General features: G+C 35.7%; 3 protein-coding genes across 13 annotated transcripts; 1 reads left to right on the forward strand and 2 right to left on the reverse strand.

The window, feature by feature from the left end:
• Window positions 1–68: 68 nt before the first annotated feature.
• On the reverse strand, window positions 69–15903 carry LOC408398 (cytochrome P450 306a1). Of its 5 annotated transcripts, none has more exons than XM_016915818.2 (8): window positions 15753–15903; window positions 1837–2193; window positions 1625–1773; window positions 1287–1489; window positions 875–1181; window positions 663–818; window positions 404–578; window positions 69–337 (listed from the first exon to the last, which is right to left on the reverse strand). In XM_016915818.2, the coding sequence occupies exons 2-8, from the start codon at window positions 2162–2164 to the stop codon at window positions 156–158; spliced, it is 1500 nt and encodes a 499-aa protein (XP_016771307.1). In that variant the 5' UTR covers window positions 2165–2193; window positions 15753–15903; the 3' UTR covers window positions 69–155. The 5 variants fall into 5 exon arrangements, with proteins under 5 accessions (XP_016771307.1, XP_006557890.1, XP_006557887.1 ...); XM_006557827.3 differs by lacking the exon at window positions 15753–15903 and adding an exon at window positions 7819–7953 and having other exon boundaries at window positions 1837–2085; XM_006557824.3 differs by lacking the exon at window positions 15753–15903 and adding an exon at window positions 7819–7943.
• On the forward strand, window positions 8244–12150 carry LOC410406 (zinc metalloproteinase nas-13). Of its 3 annotated transcripts, none has more exons than XM_006557823.3 (5): window positions 8244–8292; window positions 10997–11173; window positions 11244–11546; window positions 11611–11744; window positions 11815–12150. In XM_006557823.3, exons 2-5 carry the CDS (start codon window positions 11074–11076, stop codon window positions 11980–11982), a joined length of 705 nt encoding a protein of 234 aa, XP_006557886.1. In that variant the 5' UTR covers window positions 8244–8292; window positions 10997–11073; the 3' UTR covers window positions 11983–12150. The 3 variants fall into 3 exon arrangements, with proteins under 3 accessions (XP_006557886.1, XP_006557885.2, XP_393886.3); XM_006557822.3 differs by lacking the exon at window positions 8244–8292 and adding an exon at window positions 8313–8645; XM_393886.6 differs by lacking the exon at window positions 8244–8292 and adding an exon at window positions 10215–10784.
• Window positions 12044–16970, reverse strand: LOC726525 (serine/threonine-protein kinase fused). Of its 5 annotated transcripts, none has more exons than XM_006557819.3 (9): window positions 16824–16966; window positions 15249–15362; window positions 15035–15180; window positions 14798–14977; window positions 14576–14720; window positions 14294–14490; window positions 12666–13885; window positions 12291–12475; window positions 12044–12206 (listed from the first exon to the last, which is right to left on the reverse strand). In XM_006557819.3, the coding sequence occupies exons 2-9, from the start codon at window positions 15276–15278 to the stop codon at window positions 12138–12140; spliced, it is 2172 nt and encodes a 723-aa protein (XP_006557882.1). In that variant the 5' UTR covers window positions 15279–15362; window positions 16824–16966; the 3' UTR covers window positions 12044–12137. The 5 variants fall into 5 exon arrangements, with proteins under 5 accessions (XP_006557882.1, XP_001122254.2, XP_006557884.1 ...); XM_001122254.5 differs by lacking the exon at window positions 16824–16966 and adding an exon at window positions 15478–15651; XM_006557821.3 differs by lacking the exons at window positions 15035–15180; window positions 15249–15362 and having other exon boundaries at window positions 16824–16970.
• Between the last annotated feature and the right edge of the window lie 235 nt (window positions 16971–17205).

Consider the following 17205-nt stretch of genomic DNA (forward strand, 5'->3'; position numbering starts at 1 on the left):
AGAAACGAAAGCCATCTCGTCCATTGGACGAGAACTTTCTAAACGGACGGATCGTTCTCCCGGCCGAATAAATCTTCAAAAGATACTTTATTTTCTCGAAATGAAATTTTTCTCGTTCGTACAGAAAAAGTAAAAAAAATAAAAAAAAAAAAATCTCATCGATCCCGCCCGACGAACGCCAACCGATGGGGCTTCGGGACGAGCGTGATACCGCACTCGCCTTCGAGATCGGCGATCTCGCCCGCTGGTACACGCACAGAGAACGCGCGTAGAATTCGCCCGGCGAACAGGAACAGTATCATTCTCGCCAATTCTTCTCCAACGCAGACGCGTTTCCCTTTGAAATAACTTAAATGAAGAGAAGAATGTTTTAAGAACAAAGAACAAAAAGTTCCGTTTTTACCATTTTGGAACGGAAGAAACGACTCAGGCTTGAAGAACGTTCCATCCTCGGACAGGAATCTGTCGGGTCGAAATTCGAGGGGGTCGCGCCAGTAAGCGGGATCCGTGTGGATAGCCCATTGCATGGGCACGATCATGGCGCCGCACGGTATATCGTAACCACCTATTTCCACATCCTGGACAATCATACAACAAATTATACAATTTGTATAATTATACAAATTGTATTTCCATCGAGCTTGTTCATTTGGTATAAATACCTCTGATGTTCCGTGAGGGATACCGAGGGGGGTAACGCTTCTAATCCTCTGCACCTCGGCTATGGCTGCCTCGAGACGGGGCATGACGATTCTGTCGTTCAAAGTAGGCTGCTCTCCTTCCCTCAAGCACAGATCCATTTCCGACTGTATCTTTTCCTAAAAATTGTTTATCGTTACTTCTTTTGTACACGGATGCAAAGAAATTGGGATACCTGTTCCATGGGATGGGCGGCCATGAATAAGAGAAACCAACGAAGGGTGGTCAACGTGGTGTCGGTTCCAGCACCGAACAGATCGGCGAGCAAATGATAGAGCTGGGGCTCGGTGAAATATCCCGATTCCGCGCCGTCTTTCTTCCTCATTTGCTCGTCGAATGCCGCTAAAAAGCTGTCGATCTTACATCCATTCCCCGAGTCGACTCGCGCCCGGTGCTCGTCCAGTATTTGCCGATATATCTCGTGCGTTTTATCCTTCCCATCGACGATCGACCGTATCACTCGGCCGTATTGCGGCAGAAATCTGTAGATAACAATCTCGAACAGCTTTTACCCAAATCTCTTTATCTCGAGAATTATCGTTGGAAAGAAATTTTAACAAACACGTTTCTAAAATATTAGACGTTACCTGAGAAAGGGTAGAAAGTTGAGAGGTCCAGCGACGCCAATTTGCTTCACGCCCTCTTCCTGCAGATGCCTCAGCCATTTCCAAATCCGATCTTCCTCCTCGTACGTTTTCCCGAACACGATGCTGTTCACGAGATTGCCCAAGCAGTGGTGGAGGGTGTCCAACGGGTCGATCGGCCCGTTCGCACCGCGATCTCTCAATACCTGTTGCGTGTGTTGAAATGAAAAGAGAAAAAAAGGAGGAAGGAAATAAGAAAGAAATAAATCGTCATTTATCTACTCCATCCAGTGATTGTTAAGAAGGGAGAGATTATTATTATTATATATGATTGAGCCTACTGATACGCATTCGTTCACCGCATCCGATATTCGTTCCTCCATCTTGTCACGCTTCGCTCCTTCGTGCTTCACCATGCCGAAATTTCGCAGACAGTTGCTGATAAATTTCCTCTGATCCTTCCACTGTTCCCCCTCCGCGCAAATTATACCTGGGGGCGAGGAAAAATGTGTAAATATAGATGGATGGAAAGAAGAGAATGGAAAATACTTACCGTAACCTTTCATAATTCCGTGGGTAAGGTACAAAGGCGCTCGGTTCGTGATGGAGTCTTTTGCGAACGATTGGCGTATCAGTTGCGGATCCGACAGCAAAACGGTGTACACGGAGCCCATACGGAAACCGCACACGGGGCCGTAAACTCGCGACAATCTCGTCAGAGTTTCGTGAGGTTTCTCCGCGTCGATCCATGGAAGGTAGCCAAGGAGCGGAAGTTGCCAAGGACCGGGCGGCAGACGACGGGCTTTCCGATTTTTGCGAACAACGTATAGAAGAAGGAGGAAGGGTAAAACGAATATCGCGATGTAATGGTCGAGAATCATCGTTAATTTGCTTGTTGATTCTGTCTTACCTGTAACAAGGAATGAAAAAATAGTTTGAATAAGTAAAGAAGGTATATAGGTACTGTAAATGATACTTGTTTAAGAGAAATTCGATTTAAAATAATGATAAATATTATGAATTGTACGATAGTTACCAACAGTTTTCACAATTTTCTTCAATTTTCGAGCATTGAACGTTTACTTACCGCAGAGATACGCACGAATTTATGTATGAAAAATCGGTTGGATATTGAACGAGATATGGAAGAGAAAAAAAGTTCAAACGGAGAAACAGCAAGTGACGATCGAGTGAGCATCGAGTCTGGAGAATAATATAGTTTCCTTAAACGTGATGCAAACGATATACGATTCCTTCCATTCTCATGATATATTCGAGTCAGGCCTGGTAAATTTTGACTATCAAATCGTTGATCGACTATTTTACAATTGTGAAACAAACCACTATTTGTCCGCTCCGATTCCGAATGTTTCGCTTTGCATCGAATGATCACAAACAGTTTCGACACAGGTCGTTACATTTTTAAACTGTGCTATTAACACACACACAAACACACATACACACAAATGATGGGATATTTATAGAACTTTCAGTAGTACGTTAAAATATTTTTGTCTTCTTCAAATTCTAGTGATAAAAATAAACAAGTAAAAGGAGAAATATAAGAAAAAAAATATACAATTTCAATTGTATAAGTATATATAATTATAATTTTTCTATATTCTTAAGAGAGATGCGAGTACAGTCTACGTGAATTTGAATAAGAATGAATAAAAAGGAAGAAGCTTTTGCTTCTTTATTTCTAGAAAATGATGACAATTATGACGTGTTGTGACAATTGCTAACATAGCATCTCCTCTTTCCTCGTAATCAGCAAGAATTGCATAAGTGCAATATTACTTGTCAATCTAATAAAAGCTCGCGTTCAACTCGTTTTTACGGCAATCAGTTGCCACAAGATGATAAATCATTCTGCCAGAGAAAATGTTGATGAAGATAAATTTCTCCGTATAGGTTAGAGTATATATTAGATAACCGATGAAAAGATAATTATTAAGTGAATGCATCGAAGAATACCAGAAGACCAGAACGGATATGAAAAGGAAATTGAATGTAAAAAAAAATGAACCATTGCCTCGAATATTTTACGCAATATTCTTCATCTTCCTCTTTTCGTAAAGATAAAGAATAAAGAGTAAAAGATGAGAGACGAAAAGCGAAGGCGAAGGCGAAGGCGAAGGCGAAGGCGAAGGCGAAGGCGAAGGCGAAGGCGAAGGCGAAGGCGAAGGCGAAGGCGAAGGCGAAGGCGAAGGCGAAGGCGAAGGCGAAGGCGAAGGCGAAGGCGAAGGCGAAGGCGAAGGCGAAGGCGAAGGAGAAGGCGAAGGCGAAGGCGAAGGCGAAGGCGAAGGCGAAGGCGAAGGCGAAGGCGAAGGCGAAGGCGAAGGCGAAGGCGAAGGCAAATGTAGAATATAGAATGCAAAGAAGAAGACGAATGTAGAATATGGAATGCAAAGAAGAAGACGAATATAGAATGACAAGAAGAAGACAAATCTAGAATATAGAATAAAAAGAAGAAGGTTAGAATGAGAAGAAGAAGACGAATGTAGAATATAGAATGACAAGAAGAAGATGAATGTAGAATATAGAATGAAAAGAAGAAAGTAGAAGGAGAAGATAGAAGGTAGAATGAGAAGAAGAAGACGAATATAGAATATAGAATAAAAAGAAGAAAATAGAAGGGGAAGATAGAAGGTAGAATGAGAAGAAGAAGACGAATATAGAATAGAATATAGAAATATAGAATGAAAAGAAGATAGAAGAGGAACATAGAATATAGAATAAAAAGAAGGTAAAAGAGCGAGACGAAGACGAATGTAGAATATAAAATAAGAAGAAGAAGGTAGAAGGGGAAGACAAAAGCGAATGAAGAATATAGAATGAGAAGAAGAAGGTAGAAGGGGAAGACGAAGGCGAATGAAGAATATAAAATAAGAAGAAGAAGGTAGAAGGGGAAGACGAAGGCGAATGAAGAATATAGAATGAGAAGAAGAAGGTAGAAGGGGAAAACGAAGGCAAAGAATATAGAATGAGAAAAAGAAGGTAGAAGGGGAAAACGAAGGCAAAGAATATAGAATGAGAAAAAGAAGATAGAAGGGGAAGACGAAGGCGAATGTAGAATACAGAATGAGAAGAAAAAGAGAGAAGAGAAAGGCGTAGGCGGAGGTGAAGATAGAACGAGAAGAAGAAGATAAAAGGAGAAGAGAATAAAAGGAAAAGAAGTCAAAGAAGAAGATGTGAAGGTAGACAGAAAAAAATAGAAAGACAAAAAAAGGAGAATAAATCAGAAAAGGAAATAGAAAGAGAAGAAGGAGAAGATAAAAGATAAAAAAGAAAAAGGAAAATAAATCAGAAAAGATGATACAAAGAGAAGAAGAAGGAGAAAATAAAAGATAAAAAAGAAAAAAAAACAGTAAAAGAAGAAAAAGATGATAGAAAGTGAGGAAGAAGAAGGAAAGAAGAATGATAGAAGAAACAGGACAATCAAAGAGGATGAAAGAAGGAAATGAAAGGAGAAGATAGAAAGAGAGGAAAAAAGAAGAAGAAGGTACAAAGAGAAAAAGAAGAAATCAAAAAAGAATATAAAAAAGAAGGAAGAGAGGAAGACAATAGAAGTATTAGAAGGAAGATTAAAAAAAAAGAACATAAATATTTGAAGTATCTTTGAAAAAATATTTTTCCAAAAAGTTGTACATTTGTAATAGTGTATAATACATATCGCTGAGGAGGATATTCACCTGTCCATAGGGATATTGCCTCGTCGAGTTGTTATTAAGTACGCTAAGTGAGTAAAAGTCACTATTGGATGGAATTTAATCTCTGTTGTATCCCCTAGGACGGTCAATGACTGAGAAGGTCATTTGTGATGGATTCGATCGATGCCGTCCTTGATGCTTACTTGCACCATTAATTCGTTATATCCCTTATCTCTTTTTTATTCTCAGAGAAAAGTCAGGACGAAATCTCTCTTCCGATAAGAAGGGAGAGACGATTCGTTTGTCCTTTTCTTCAAAAAGCGAGCCGGTAGTAGTAGTAAGCGAGTCGCGAGTCGAATCGAATTGGCCATTGCGACAGATTTTTTTTCGTTCCAACCTAAGGTCGACTACTCCTCGAGTTCGATAAAATGGATTTTTCCTCAAGGACTATCGGTTTGTAAAACGCCGAATCGTTGACCGGCCGATGACATTAGATTTTTTTTTTTTTTTTTTTCTTACAAGATGCAATGAACTTTATATATACCGATCCTCGGTCGACTTCTCATGGACAAAAGCGGTAGAGAATTTTTCTTCGCGAATTCTCTTCCTCCCTCTTCATCGTCCATTCCGATATATTTCCATTCTTCCACCGCCCTCTTCAATTTTTCCACGTGTTTTTTCCACTTCAACTTATCTATTCTCAACAAATTTTGCGCATCTCTTCCCGTAGATAAACCGTAAGATTATTCAATTTTTTTTTTTTTTTTTACATGGATCTCGTAATTGGAAATGGTGAAATTTTTGAAGGAAAGGTTAATGAAGCAAGATTGGCTGGGAGATAGATACCACACCAGACTATTTATCTCTTTCCTCTAATTCTCGTGGTGAGCAGGTAGAACCAGGGCAACGATCGGCTGGGGTCATTGGCTGGATCCAGTTATCAAGGTTAGGGTCCTTTTCTTTGCTCGCGAGAGATCATCGTTTCTCCTCGATAAATTTCTCAAGTTTGTTCACCCGAGGTGTGCGAGTCACATCGTAGCACCAAGTATCAAGACTTGCCAACAACTTTTACCTTTCATTTTTTTAAGTTTAATTTACGTACCGCATCGGGACTCGACTCGATGAATCTATCTGTTAAATCTATTCGATAAAAATACGATTAGAGCGATGTTACAGAATTTCAAGAATAGAGAATTCTCCGATGAATCGTCGAATATTTCCACGCCCTCCATCTCATATCTCACTCGAACAAATGCACAAGTACATTTTTATATTCTCTCTCTTTCTCTCCCACGTTGTACACGGATATACAATAATATCCGTCCACTCGAATGCCCTATTGGTCACCTTCAGTATCTCGATCTTTCCCCCGTTGTGTGAGAGCCGTTTCCCGAACGGGGAATTCGCAGATTCGACGATCGTCGAATCGAACCACCAAACGTGGCCAAGTGCGGCCGACGACCGCGACTTTCTCCTTTTATGCTAATTTCGTTAATACGCTATTTTCACGACTTTCGTACTTCAGCAGACATGCCATTTCACATCACCGTACTGTACCGTATCCCATCGACTGCAGGACAGGCCGATGAACCGAAAACGAAATATTCCCGGCGAAAGGAGATAATCGAGAAACAGTTTATTGCTCGTACTGCTTATTACGTAAAAACATATCGAAGCATTTCAGAAAGTTTAATGAATTTGATTATGATTACGAGGATGCTCGCGTACGTGAGCTCGCATATATTTATTATTCATCGATTAAGAAAAAATTCTTCGTTCGGATCCAATGGAGGAATAATTTATACAGATATTTTATACGATAAATGTATATAATTCTATTGAACAATCTCTCTAAAACGGTCCTCCCATTTGAATTACCAATTAATTCATCGATATATATATATATATATATATATATATATATATATATATATACACACGTATACCGTCGTCTCTCTCTCAGAGCGTAATGTATGCGAATAAACCTTGGTGCGAGCGACACTCTACGGTCGTGATACTATACAAGAGTACCGAGTTCGTTGCCCTATAAAAGAAGGTAGGTGTATTGGCCCCGAATGCCGTTTCTGGGTTTATTACTTCAGTTCGATCGCAAACTACCGCACCGTCTATACCTTGTAAAACTGTCTGTATTATTTTGACTGGCCGAACCGAGCTGGCGAGTAGAGAAGTACTGGTGAAGAAAAAAAAAAGAAGGAAGGAAGAAAGAAAGAAAGAAAGAAAGAAAGAAAAAAAAATTATGGAACACGCCTTTCGAAATTTCTCCTCCGAGATGTAATACATCGGATACGAGGAGGTAATACATCGATGAAAGCATTTTAATGTCTTTTAACCTCATCGTGGCTTTACACGTTATACGTTATAAGAATATTTCTAACAGGCAGAACGTACCCGCCGCCTTTGCCGTCTTACTTTCTCTTTAATTCCCTTTAGACCCTCCAGTTTCTATACTTGGCGCGTAAATTTCCTTCCTTTGTTTCATTCTTTCTCTTTCATACTTTCACATCGAAAATATTCAATATATATATATATATAAAAGAAAGAAAGAAAAAAAGTAAGCACCATGAGATACCACGTTAATGGTACACGTGTACAATACGCGTACCGTTTCGATATTATTCTTATATATTTAAAAAGTTGAAAGTTTTCCCCCCCTTTCGCCTGGCAAAATAATCGTTTCAATCTCTAACGAGAAATGTTTATTACACCATTCGACGATCTCTTTGTTCGTATATTATTCAAATTGAAAGAAATCGATCTGATATGGATCGATATATATATATATATGTGATAAATAATAAATGAGAATGATTAAAAAAAAAATTCGAAAAATTGTTTTTTGAATTCACGATAAGAAGATATACCTATATATTTGCTCTGAACGATGACGATAGCGGTAGCGATTGGCAGTGGTGGTGATAATGGTGGTAGCGGTGTCACCTCTGGTGCCTCTTCTAGTGTCGAAGCTGCTGCTTCGTAAGCATGGCTATACGGTACAAATGCTTCTTAGTGGGGATGGAGGACACTTTCACTCTCACAGGTGTATGACCGAGTCGAGAGCTCGGAAATACTTGTATTACCTGAACGAGAAGGGGTGGTGGGGAGAAGGAGCGAAGAATGGAAAAGTGGTGGGGACCAAGAGGCGACGGCGGTCCGAGGAAAGGATAGGAAAGGATAATGCGAAAAGAGGCGAACGTTTGGAAAATTCCTCGAGTAGAGGAAAAAGGGGGAAAAAAAGGACGAGTCGAGGAGAGAAAAGAGAGGAAATCCAGTTTAAAGAGGTAGGAGGAGGAGAAGAGGAAAAAGAAATGCGAAGAGGAATAGAAAGGAAAACGATGGTAAGTAGATAGGAATTTATGGCTCGGGAAACAGGAGGACATTGTTGTGCGTGGTCCGCTAGATAACGGCCCGATGTCCACGTGCTTACACGTACCGATCAACGTGCATCGCCATTTTTTTTTTTTTCCTTATTTCCATTTCGTACTCGTTATCGCGTTAAATTCGTTACCGATATCAAAAGAGAGAAGGAAAAAAAAAAAGAAAAGAAGAAAGAGATAAATCGCGCAAGTATCGTGCAAGCGATACGTAAACGGAGAGAAAGAGAGGGATAAAAGGGGGAGAGAAAAGGAGATGGAATTCGAAGAGGCTGGACGAGGTCGGTGAACTTCACGAAAAAGTATGGTTTTTTGTGGTGAGTGTACGCTACTACCGAAATACGTTTCTGACGCGGCAGGACATTCCCGCCGATACTTCCCACTGGATCCTAGTGGGTCAGTGGTTCACGAAGAATCGGCATAGTGTAGTTCTCCATGAGAATATATTTTTTTGCAATATATTATTTATCTGTAACTTTTTTTCTTTAATATAGAATTTAAATAATTTTTCATGATAATTTTTCTTCTAAAGGATCTTACGATGGAATCTCGATGATTATTTTTTAACGTAGTTGTTACATATATAGATACGAAGAATTTATAAGTATAAATGGATGAGTAATTATTGACGAAAAGTGTTGGATTTGGAAATAAGATGGATATATATTTGGATATTTGAGAAATTTGATCATTGGTGCTTGAAAAAGGCGTATATTTTTCGTAACAGACGCGAAAGAAGCATTCTGCTTGCTTGCGGTTCCAAGAAATCCGGTTAGAATTTAGGCTATGTGGAGCTCCTACTCGAATCTGGAACAGGCTGGTCATTGACCTTGCTTCGATCGCTCTTTGAAAAGATTTTCAAGCGCGATTACGAGTTTACCCATGATTATCTTCGAAAAAAAAGGCACCAGATATTCCGTTTCTTCGAGCAGTTTCCGTTTCAAAAAAAAATTGAAAAAAAGTGATTGAACTATGGCAAAACGATTAAACAACTGAGAGAATGATCTTTCGATTAGAAATTCAAATGCTGAACTGTTTTATCGATGCTTTTGTCGAACATCTCGATCGATATGAAAAACTTGGTAAAATTTGAGGTTATGTTCGGTCGAAAATTATGAACGGTACAATTGGACGGTGTAAGATAAAGAACAAGATAAAGATCTAAAGCGATCCCGAATTACACACACGGATGACTACCGAATCATTTTGACCTACATACGACGTATTATACTATATACATATATATTTATAATATTTTTAATCTTATTCTTCGTATTATTTTTCTTTCCCGTCTTTTAAAAACACGAGCAATGTAACAAAATTCGCAAAGGCGCAAATTTCACTCTTTACTTTCTTTTTCAAGAAAGAGTCAAATCTTGTTTGAACACTGGAGAAATCAAATGTGAACGTATTTATAGACATTGACTGTTGCAATTACGCGTATCGTTCTCTTCGAACTCCCTTCGAACGGACCTAATTGTACAGGGTATCCCAAAAATGTGGGGACATTCAACCGGAGGCTCTCGAGCTAATTTTAGATTACCAATTTTTTCCTCAAGCAAAGACTTTCGTTTCGGCTTTGACTTGACGAGTTATTATTGGCCAATCAGTAGACTAAATAACCATTTAGATAATAAATTAGTATTCTCTTTGCGGTCTCTCTTATCATTTAATTTGCATTGATATATATTATTTTAGAAGAGAATAAGTAAAAGCTTTAAACAGAACGGAAGTATATTGTATCTCGCTATGAATTTTTATTATTCCTGGTATATGATAAATATTTTCGATAATAATAAATTTCACTAATTTCGAATATTCTTATTTTCGATTATTGATCCTAAAGATTGACTTTGCAATCTTGGAGTTGATTCTCATCATATCTTTCTTACTCATCAACACAAAGATGACTGGATATTAAAATATAAATAAGAAAATATTCGTTTGAATTTCTTCACTCCTTCTACTAAATACTTCTTTTAAATACATTTAAGAGGAAATTTCAAGATGTAACAGATTCCTCAGAGATATCGAATTCGAATGATGGAAAGGAAGATACTCGACGGAAATCATTATGCATATCCGTTACGACCAAGTTTTAACAAATGTATAAACTTTTTAACAGGCTCGATAATGAAATAAACGAAACGAGGGTAGAATACGTATATCCTTATCTATTACGTGTAACTATAATTATGTTGGTACATATAAATACGCGCACTTGTGCGTTTTATATCACAGTACCTATTTTCGTTGCACCCAATAAGGATTTAACGAGTGGAGAAAGATGCATTGCCTCAAATATGGTAAAATAATAATTACGTTACTCGTCGTAACCACGAGCCTCGGTATCGATTCGACCAGTCTGATCGAAATCGATTTTGGGCAAAAAATCATTCCTCCAACGCCGAAATTTCAAGGGACATTCGCGGAAACTCACGAGCACGAAACTATCGGTAAGGCAGATGCGACGTACGATTTTAAATATCCTTCTTCAAAACATCGTTTTGAAGAAACGAGTGCAAAATCGTATATTCAAAAACTTATTGACACAAATATGAAAAATATTAATTTACAAATTTTTGGTACAAATGAATTTTTTTGTAAAATACTTTCACGAGCTCAAAAGGTAATCGAACGATGATCATCCGTTATTAATTTTTCACAGCTAATCGCATAAAATCGTGGAGAAAGACGGACAAGCAGAATATTTGGGAACTAAGCGGTTTGTACGAAGGAGACATAATGACCACCGAGGAGGACGAGATAAAGAACGGTCTGATAAAAACAGCGTTCCGTTGGCCAGGCGGTGTCGTACCCTATTACATAAAGGAGGAAGATTTTGGTAATTCAATCCCGCGTTATAATAAAGAACAATATATAAAACAAATACGCAATTTTTGAATTGATCGTAGACGAAGAAGATATAGAGGTGATCAAAAACGCCATAGAGGATTACCATCAGAACACGTGCATACGTTTTCGCCCTTACGAAAAATCCGATATCGATTACATCACTATAGAGGCCAAATCGTCGGGATGTTGGTCCCTGGTAGGCAGGCACGATCGCGGCCAAGTGGTGAATTTGCAGAATCCGGGATGCGTGCAACATGGCGTGATCGTGCACGAGCTGATGCACGCACTGGGCTTTTATCATCAGCAAAGCGCCGCGGATCGCGACGAATGGGTGGCGATCAATTGGGAAAATATAAAGCCAGGTAAATCGATCGATCACGATTTGGAAAGATTATTAGATATATTGACCGGCGACTGATTATTCAGGAAGGGAACACAATTTTAACAAATACGACAATCGAACAGTGACCGATTATGGGATCGGTTACGATTACGACAGCATAATGCATTACAGCTCTTACGCGTTCTCGAAAAATGGCGAACCGACCATCACACCGAAAGTAAGTAATTTCTTTCTTCGTCTCGTTTTTCTACTATCATTTTTATTCGTTCGTATTATTAATTATGCAGAAGAAAAACGTGAAACTTGGCCAACGAAAAGAATTGAGCGAGAAAGACACGCTCAAGTTACGTGAAATGTACAAGGAGGAATGTGGCAAACGAGAGATGAACGGAACTGCGGGTAACAATTCGATGGATGATATATCGATTGAGTGGATTCTTAGTAAGAAATTGTAATTGATTTTAAAAAGTTCGATTCTTTTATAAATAATAAAAATAACAACAAAATATTGTTTAGTTTGGTAAAAAAAAAAGTTAATATTCACATGTTTTGTTGTCAGATACAAAAAAATGAAATGTTAAAATGTTTGGAAAAAAAATAAGAAAATGCATCAAGTAACAGGATTTTCTTGATTGTAGTATATCAATTCCTTTAATTCGTTGACTGCGTCTTCTGCGGCCTGAAAGTATATATATATATATATCCTGTATGTAATATTTTCTGAGTTAAATCACCTGACCTAAGTTTTTTTTTAATTACTTACAAGCCTTACAGCTTGATCGTTGTCCATGATTAAATTCTCTACTAAATTCTTTAAGGATTTACACCAGATTTGTTGTAAAGCTCTACAAGAAAATCTACCCAACAGTCTAATCAGGTGGCAAGTTCTCGTTCTGAGTATCGCTTGCCGATGCGTGAGCAGTTTACCAAGCTGTTCTACCGAGTTTCCTTTTTATGAAAAAAAATATTTTCTCGATGTAACAACTGACCGAGATTCGTATTACTGATAAAGGAAAAACAAAACAACAAAAAGAAACAAAAAAAGAAAAAAAAGAAGAAAAACAAAAGAAAAGGAAAGATTAAAATGTTCCCCGTAATTACAAAGTAAGAAAATACAATTTCCTGTCGGCAAACTTACCCGATAAATGCGAATGCAATACAACTTTTTCAACGAGATGAGCATTTTCCGGTTGGGAGCGTAATATATTACTTAAAATTGCTACGAGATCTACGACTACACGTGCCTTTCTTTTTTCTAAACTCAATAATTGTTGCAGCAACGTTACTCCGTTTACGATATAGACGGCATCGCAGAATTGGGTGAGAAATTGTTGCCTATTGTAAACCAATCTGCAAAGTACAAGCATCATGTATTCCAAGGTTTGTAACTCGTCGGCGGATAGCGTGGATGCTGATCGCGTGATTGCATTTGTCGGCTCCGACTTTTTGTCCCCTTCCGACTCGGAACGTTTCGACATTAAAAGTTTCAAAGAGTAAACGAGATTCGGCACCACTCGAACGTCCAGATATACTTGGGTGATCTTCTTCAGAGAATCTTTTGCCACGGACACAACGTATGGTAGGGACAAGAGGCAAGCAACGTATTCGATGACTCGACAACCGGCTGCAGGATTTCTCAGTGGCGATACGAACACCGACACGCAATTTTGCTGCAGCAACGATCCTACTTCGCCATCCATGATTTCTTCCATTGATCGTTGCAAGAATGCTATCCATTCCTCGTTTTCGATCGGTCTGTCCACAGCTTTTGGATTCCAGTCTGGTATTCTGTTGCCACACGATAGACCAGCATTGGATGCGTCGTCCCGTCGGGAACGTAATTTTTGATTATATGCGTTATATTCGTTATTTTCACGGTCCTTCTCGTTGTCCCGAGAAACGATCTGTTGCACGAGGCAAAATTTACTTTCGTCGATGTTTTTCATTTCTATCTTCTTTTGTAATTTAATCTCTTCTTTCAGATATTCATTCGGATTTCGTTCGCTTACGTAAACCGGTAATTTAATGCTCAACATTCGTTCGAATGTTAAACCGTCTTGTTTATTCGTCGAGTCATTGGTGTTTGGACAATCACTTTGACATAATGCATGATCTGCTGAGAGTAAGTCGCTTTTCAAGGATGCTCTTAAGCTAAGATTTCCTAACAGTACATCGACACTGGTGCTAGAATCCGTTCCACTTGGTTCGCTATGCCGTAAAGTGTAACATTGATTCGTATCATACTGGCAATAACCGTGTGCTATTGGATAACGCGGATATGACGTAAATGTTTTTTGCCGGCGTTCTTCGATTGTTCTTTCGTGTTCTTGTAACTTTTTAATTGCCTTCTCCAAAAATCTATGTTATATTAAAATTATTTTTTAAAAATGTAAATTTTTAAATTATTATATGTCTTTTTTAAATAAAATTTTAATATTAAATTATAAATAAAAAATATAAAATAATATAATATACGCTATGTTATTTAATTAAATTTGAAACCTATTTGTACTGGAGACCTAACGAGACAAAATTGATTTTATTTAAGATTTTCTATTAGCAATTGATTCTATTAATATTGATTAGTTAATTATAAAAATAAATTAATGGACTTTAATTTTCAAATCAATTAAGTCAATTTTTAAATTAACTAATCAAAATGAATATTAAAAATAGAAAGATTTGTTAGAATTTAGTATTGAATAAAAAAAATTGAATTTTTTTAATAGAATTTGAATTTTAACTGTAATATATACATATATATACTTTGACTGATGATCAGTAGGTTGCACCGTCAAATTTTGTAACTGCAACTGTTTTTCTCTAGTTTGACTTGCAGATAGAGGTGTAGTAAATGGTGTAGGTCCAATTTCACCAACTATTACTAGTCTATTTTTGACAAAAGGATGATCTAAAAGAGCTGGCCAAGTTAACCTTTGCGAAGGATCCTTTTGTAATAATCCCTACTAATCAAATTTTCATTGATAAAAATTTTTAATGAAAACCTTTATATTTTGAAAACTTCAAGATATATGAATATGTTATAACCTGTAAGAATTGTTTGCAATTTTGTGAAATATAATCTGGCCACTTAATCGCTTCAAATCTTATTAACCTGATTAAATGAAGGATAGAAGTTGTTTGAAAAGGTGGAGACCCTACCACTAATTCATATACAATGCAACCCAAAGACCTGGAATCAAAGTGCTTTGCGTATATACTAAACTTTGTTAAATATTTTTAAATTTAATTGTTTAAAAATTAACACACCACAAATCTGCATTATAATCATAAGGGCGTTCTTCTATAAGCTCTGGAGCCATATATAATGGCGTTCCTTTTATAGAAGTTAATACATGTGTGCCTGTACTCATACTGCGAGCAAATCCAAAATCACATAATTTTGCCACTCCATTGCTTTCAAGAAGTACATTTTGTGGTTTAAGATCCCTAAAGCAAGAAATAATGTTAGTATTAAGAAATATTGTAACATGTAAAATATCGAACCTGTGCAATACTCTGTTGGAATGCAAATAATAAAGTGCAGACACAAGATCACAAGCTATTACTTGTGCCCTTTGTTCAGATAAACGACCTGCTTTACCTAATATCTCATACAATTCCTTATCTGCATATTCAGTCACAACAACTATCTGCAGAAAAGATTAGTTGTACCCGAAAGAAAATGCATAAAGATGATTCTCAAGAATTATTTTAATACCTCATTTTCTGTTTCAAATGAATCAAGCATTTGAACAATATTTGGATGATGAAGACGTCGTTGAATTTCACATTCTTGACGCAAGCTTTTCAATTCCTTAAACGATCTACCACGCTAAATAATTTTGTTTGTTATAAGATTTATTACTAATGACTTTAGTCATAAAAATATATGTACAGTTATAAAAGTAAGAAATCAAAAGGTTAATTACGAATTTTTATCATTTTACCTTCCGGATTACTTTAAAAGCTACAATTTCACCATCGGATCTTTTTTTTGCTTTATATACTTGTCCAAAAGATCCCTCACCCACTTGTTTCAAAACTTCGTATTTTTCCATTGTTTCGTCAAATATACTTGCGCACGCGCAAATTTGAACATATGCATATATATATATATATATATATATGTATATATGTATATATGTATACTAATTGCAAGTGAAAAAAAACTAGATAATGTTTTTAAACAAAATACAGTATAATATGATGCCTAGATACGTACTTGTATGTATATGATAGATCCACAGATGAGATACAGAATAAATTTCTTCAAAATTTAATAGACTTTGGATTCTATATTCTGAAATACTAATCGCATAAAAAATCAAAGCGTTTGGTATGCCCTCTACGATTTAGAACGACGAATGCAAAAATTATATTCAATTTAATTAAATAACTTGATAAAATTAACAGATTTTAAAAATAATTTCTTTAATATATTTTTTAATAATATATGTTTATATGTATTATATTCATAGATTTTTTGACTGTGTATATAATAATAGATAAACTCATATGTGAATTAAAATTATTCATGAATTAAAAATTACACTTATATTTTTCATTTACAATGAAAATAATATCAATTTATAATATTTTTTTATACAAATGGATTTGAATATAAAGTTGTTATTGTTGGATTTATTTATTTTTTTATATACATTATATACATATTACGAATATATAAATATTTATGCATACTACTATATGTACGTAGTACATATAAGAAAATATTTATGATTTTATAAAAATTTGATAAAAAGTAAAAATATTTTATTTTTAGGAAAAATTATATATATACAAAAAGAAATATGAATAAAATATGAATACATACGAATTATATATTTAAGATATATATATAATAAACATAGAATAGAATAAACTCTGTTAAGATTTTTAATTATTATGTTAGATAAAAAAAACAATAAAATTAATCAAATTCGTGGTTTGTTAAAAAAGATATATAAACAAAAAGAATAAATAGTAAAAGAAACTAGATATAGAGTAAAAATTGATTATTAACATTATCTTTTGAAAATCAAAAACATTTTTCAGAAGCAAGAAAAAATAAAGAAATTGATGAACAATATCATTTTTTGAATAATTCTGAAAATAATATTTTTGATATTCGAAAGATGATAATAATTTAATTAAATTCTATTTCTACTTTATCTTGTCTTTAAAGAAATGTGTTTAATATTCAAGAGATGACATTAATTGTCAATTCTAATAATTATTTGCTCTTTCTGAATTTGCGACACTCTAAAAATAGCAATGATTTTAAGAATTTTACCTTATTTCTATTCTCTCTATGTTTTGTTTTATTATATGATCTTCTTATTTACTTTTAGTGCATAATCGCACTATGAAATATCTTAATCGAACATGTCTTCGTCGTTTCTTTTCGCAAAACTACAATATTTAATTTTTAATATAAAAAAAATATAGATATTATATTCTTGGTTTTATAATGTATTATATTAAAATCACGATTTGACAAAACACATTATATTTGTATTGAAACTTAATTTTAATTCTAATCACAACTAAAAGGTTAAGAATGTCTAAAAAACATTGAATATTATTCTACTATCTTTATTCCGCCTTCTAATAGAACATTGCATGTACCAAATTGTATATGGTATATATATCGTAATAGGTTATATGTATCGTAT

Source organism: Apis mellifera, linkage group LG13 (assembly GCF_003254395.2).
Source record: "Apis mellifera strain DH4 linkage group LG13, Amel_HAv3.1, whole genome shotgun sequence".
NCBI classification, from domain to species: domain Eukaryota; kingdom Metazoa; phylum Arthropoda; class Insecta; order Hymenoptera; family Apidae; genus Apis; species Apis mellifera.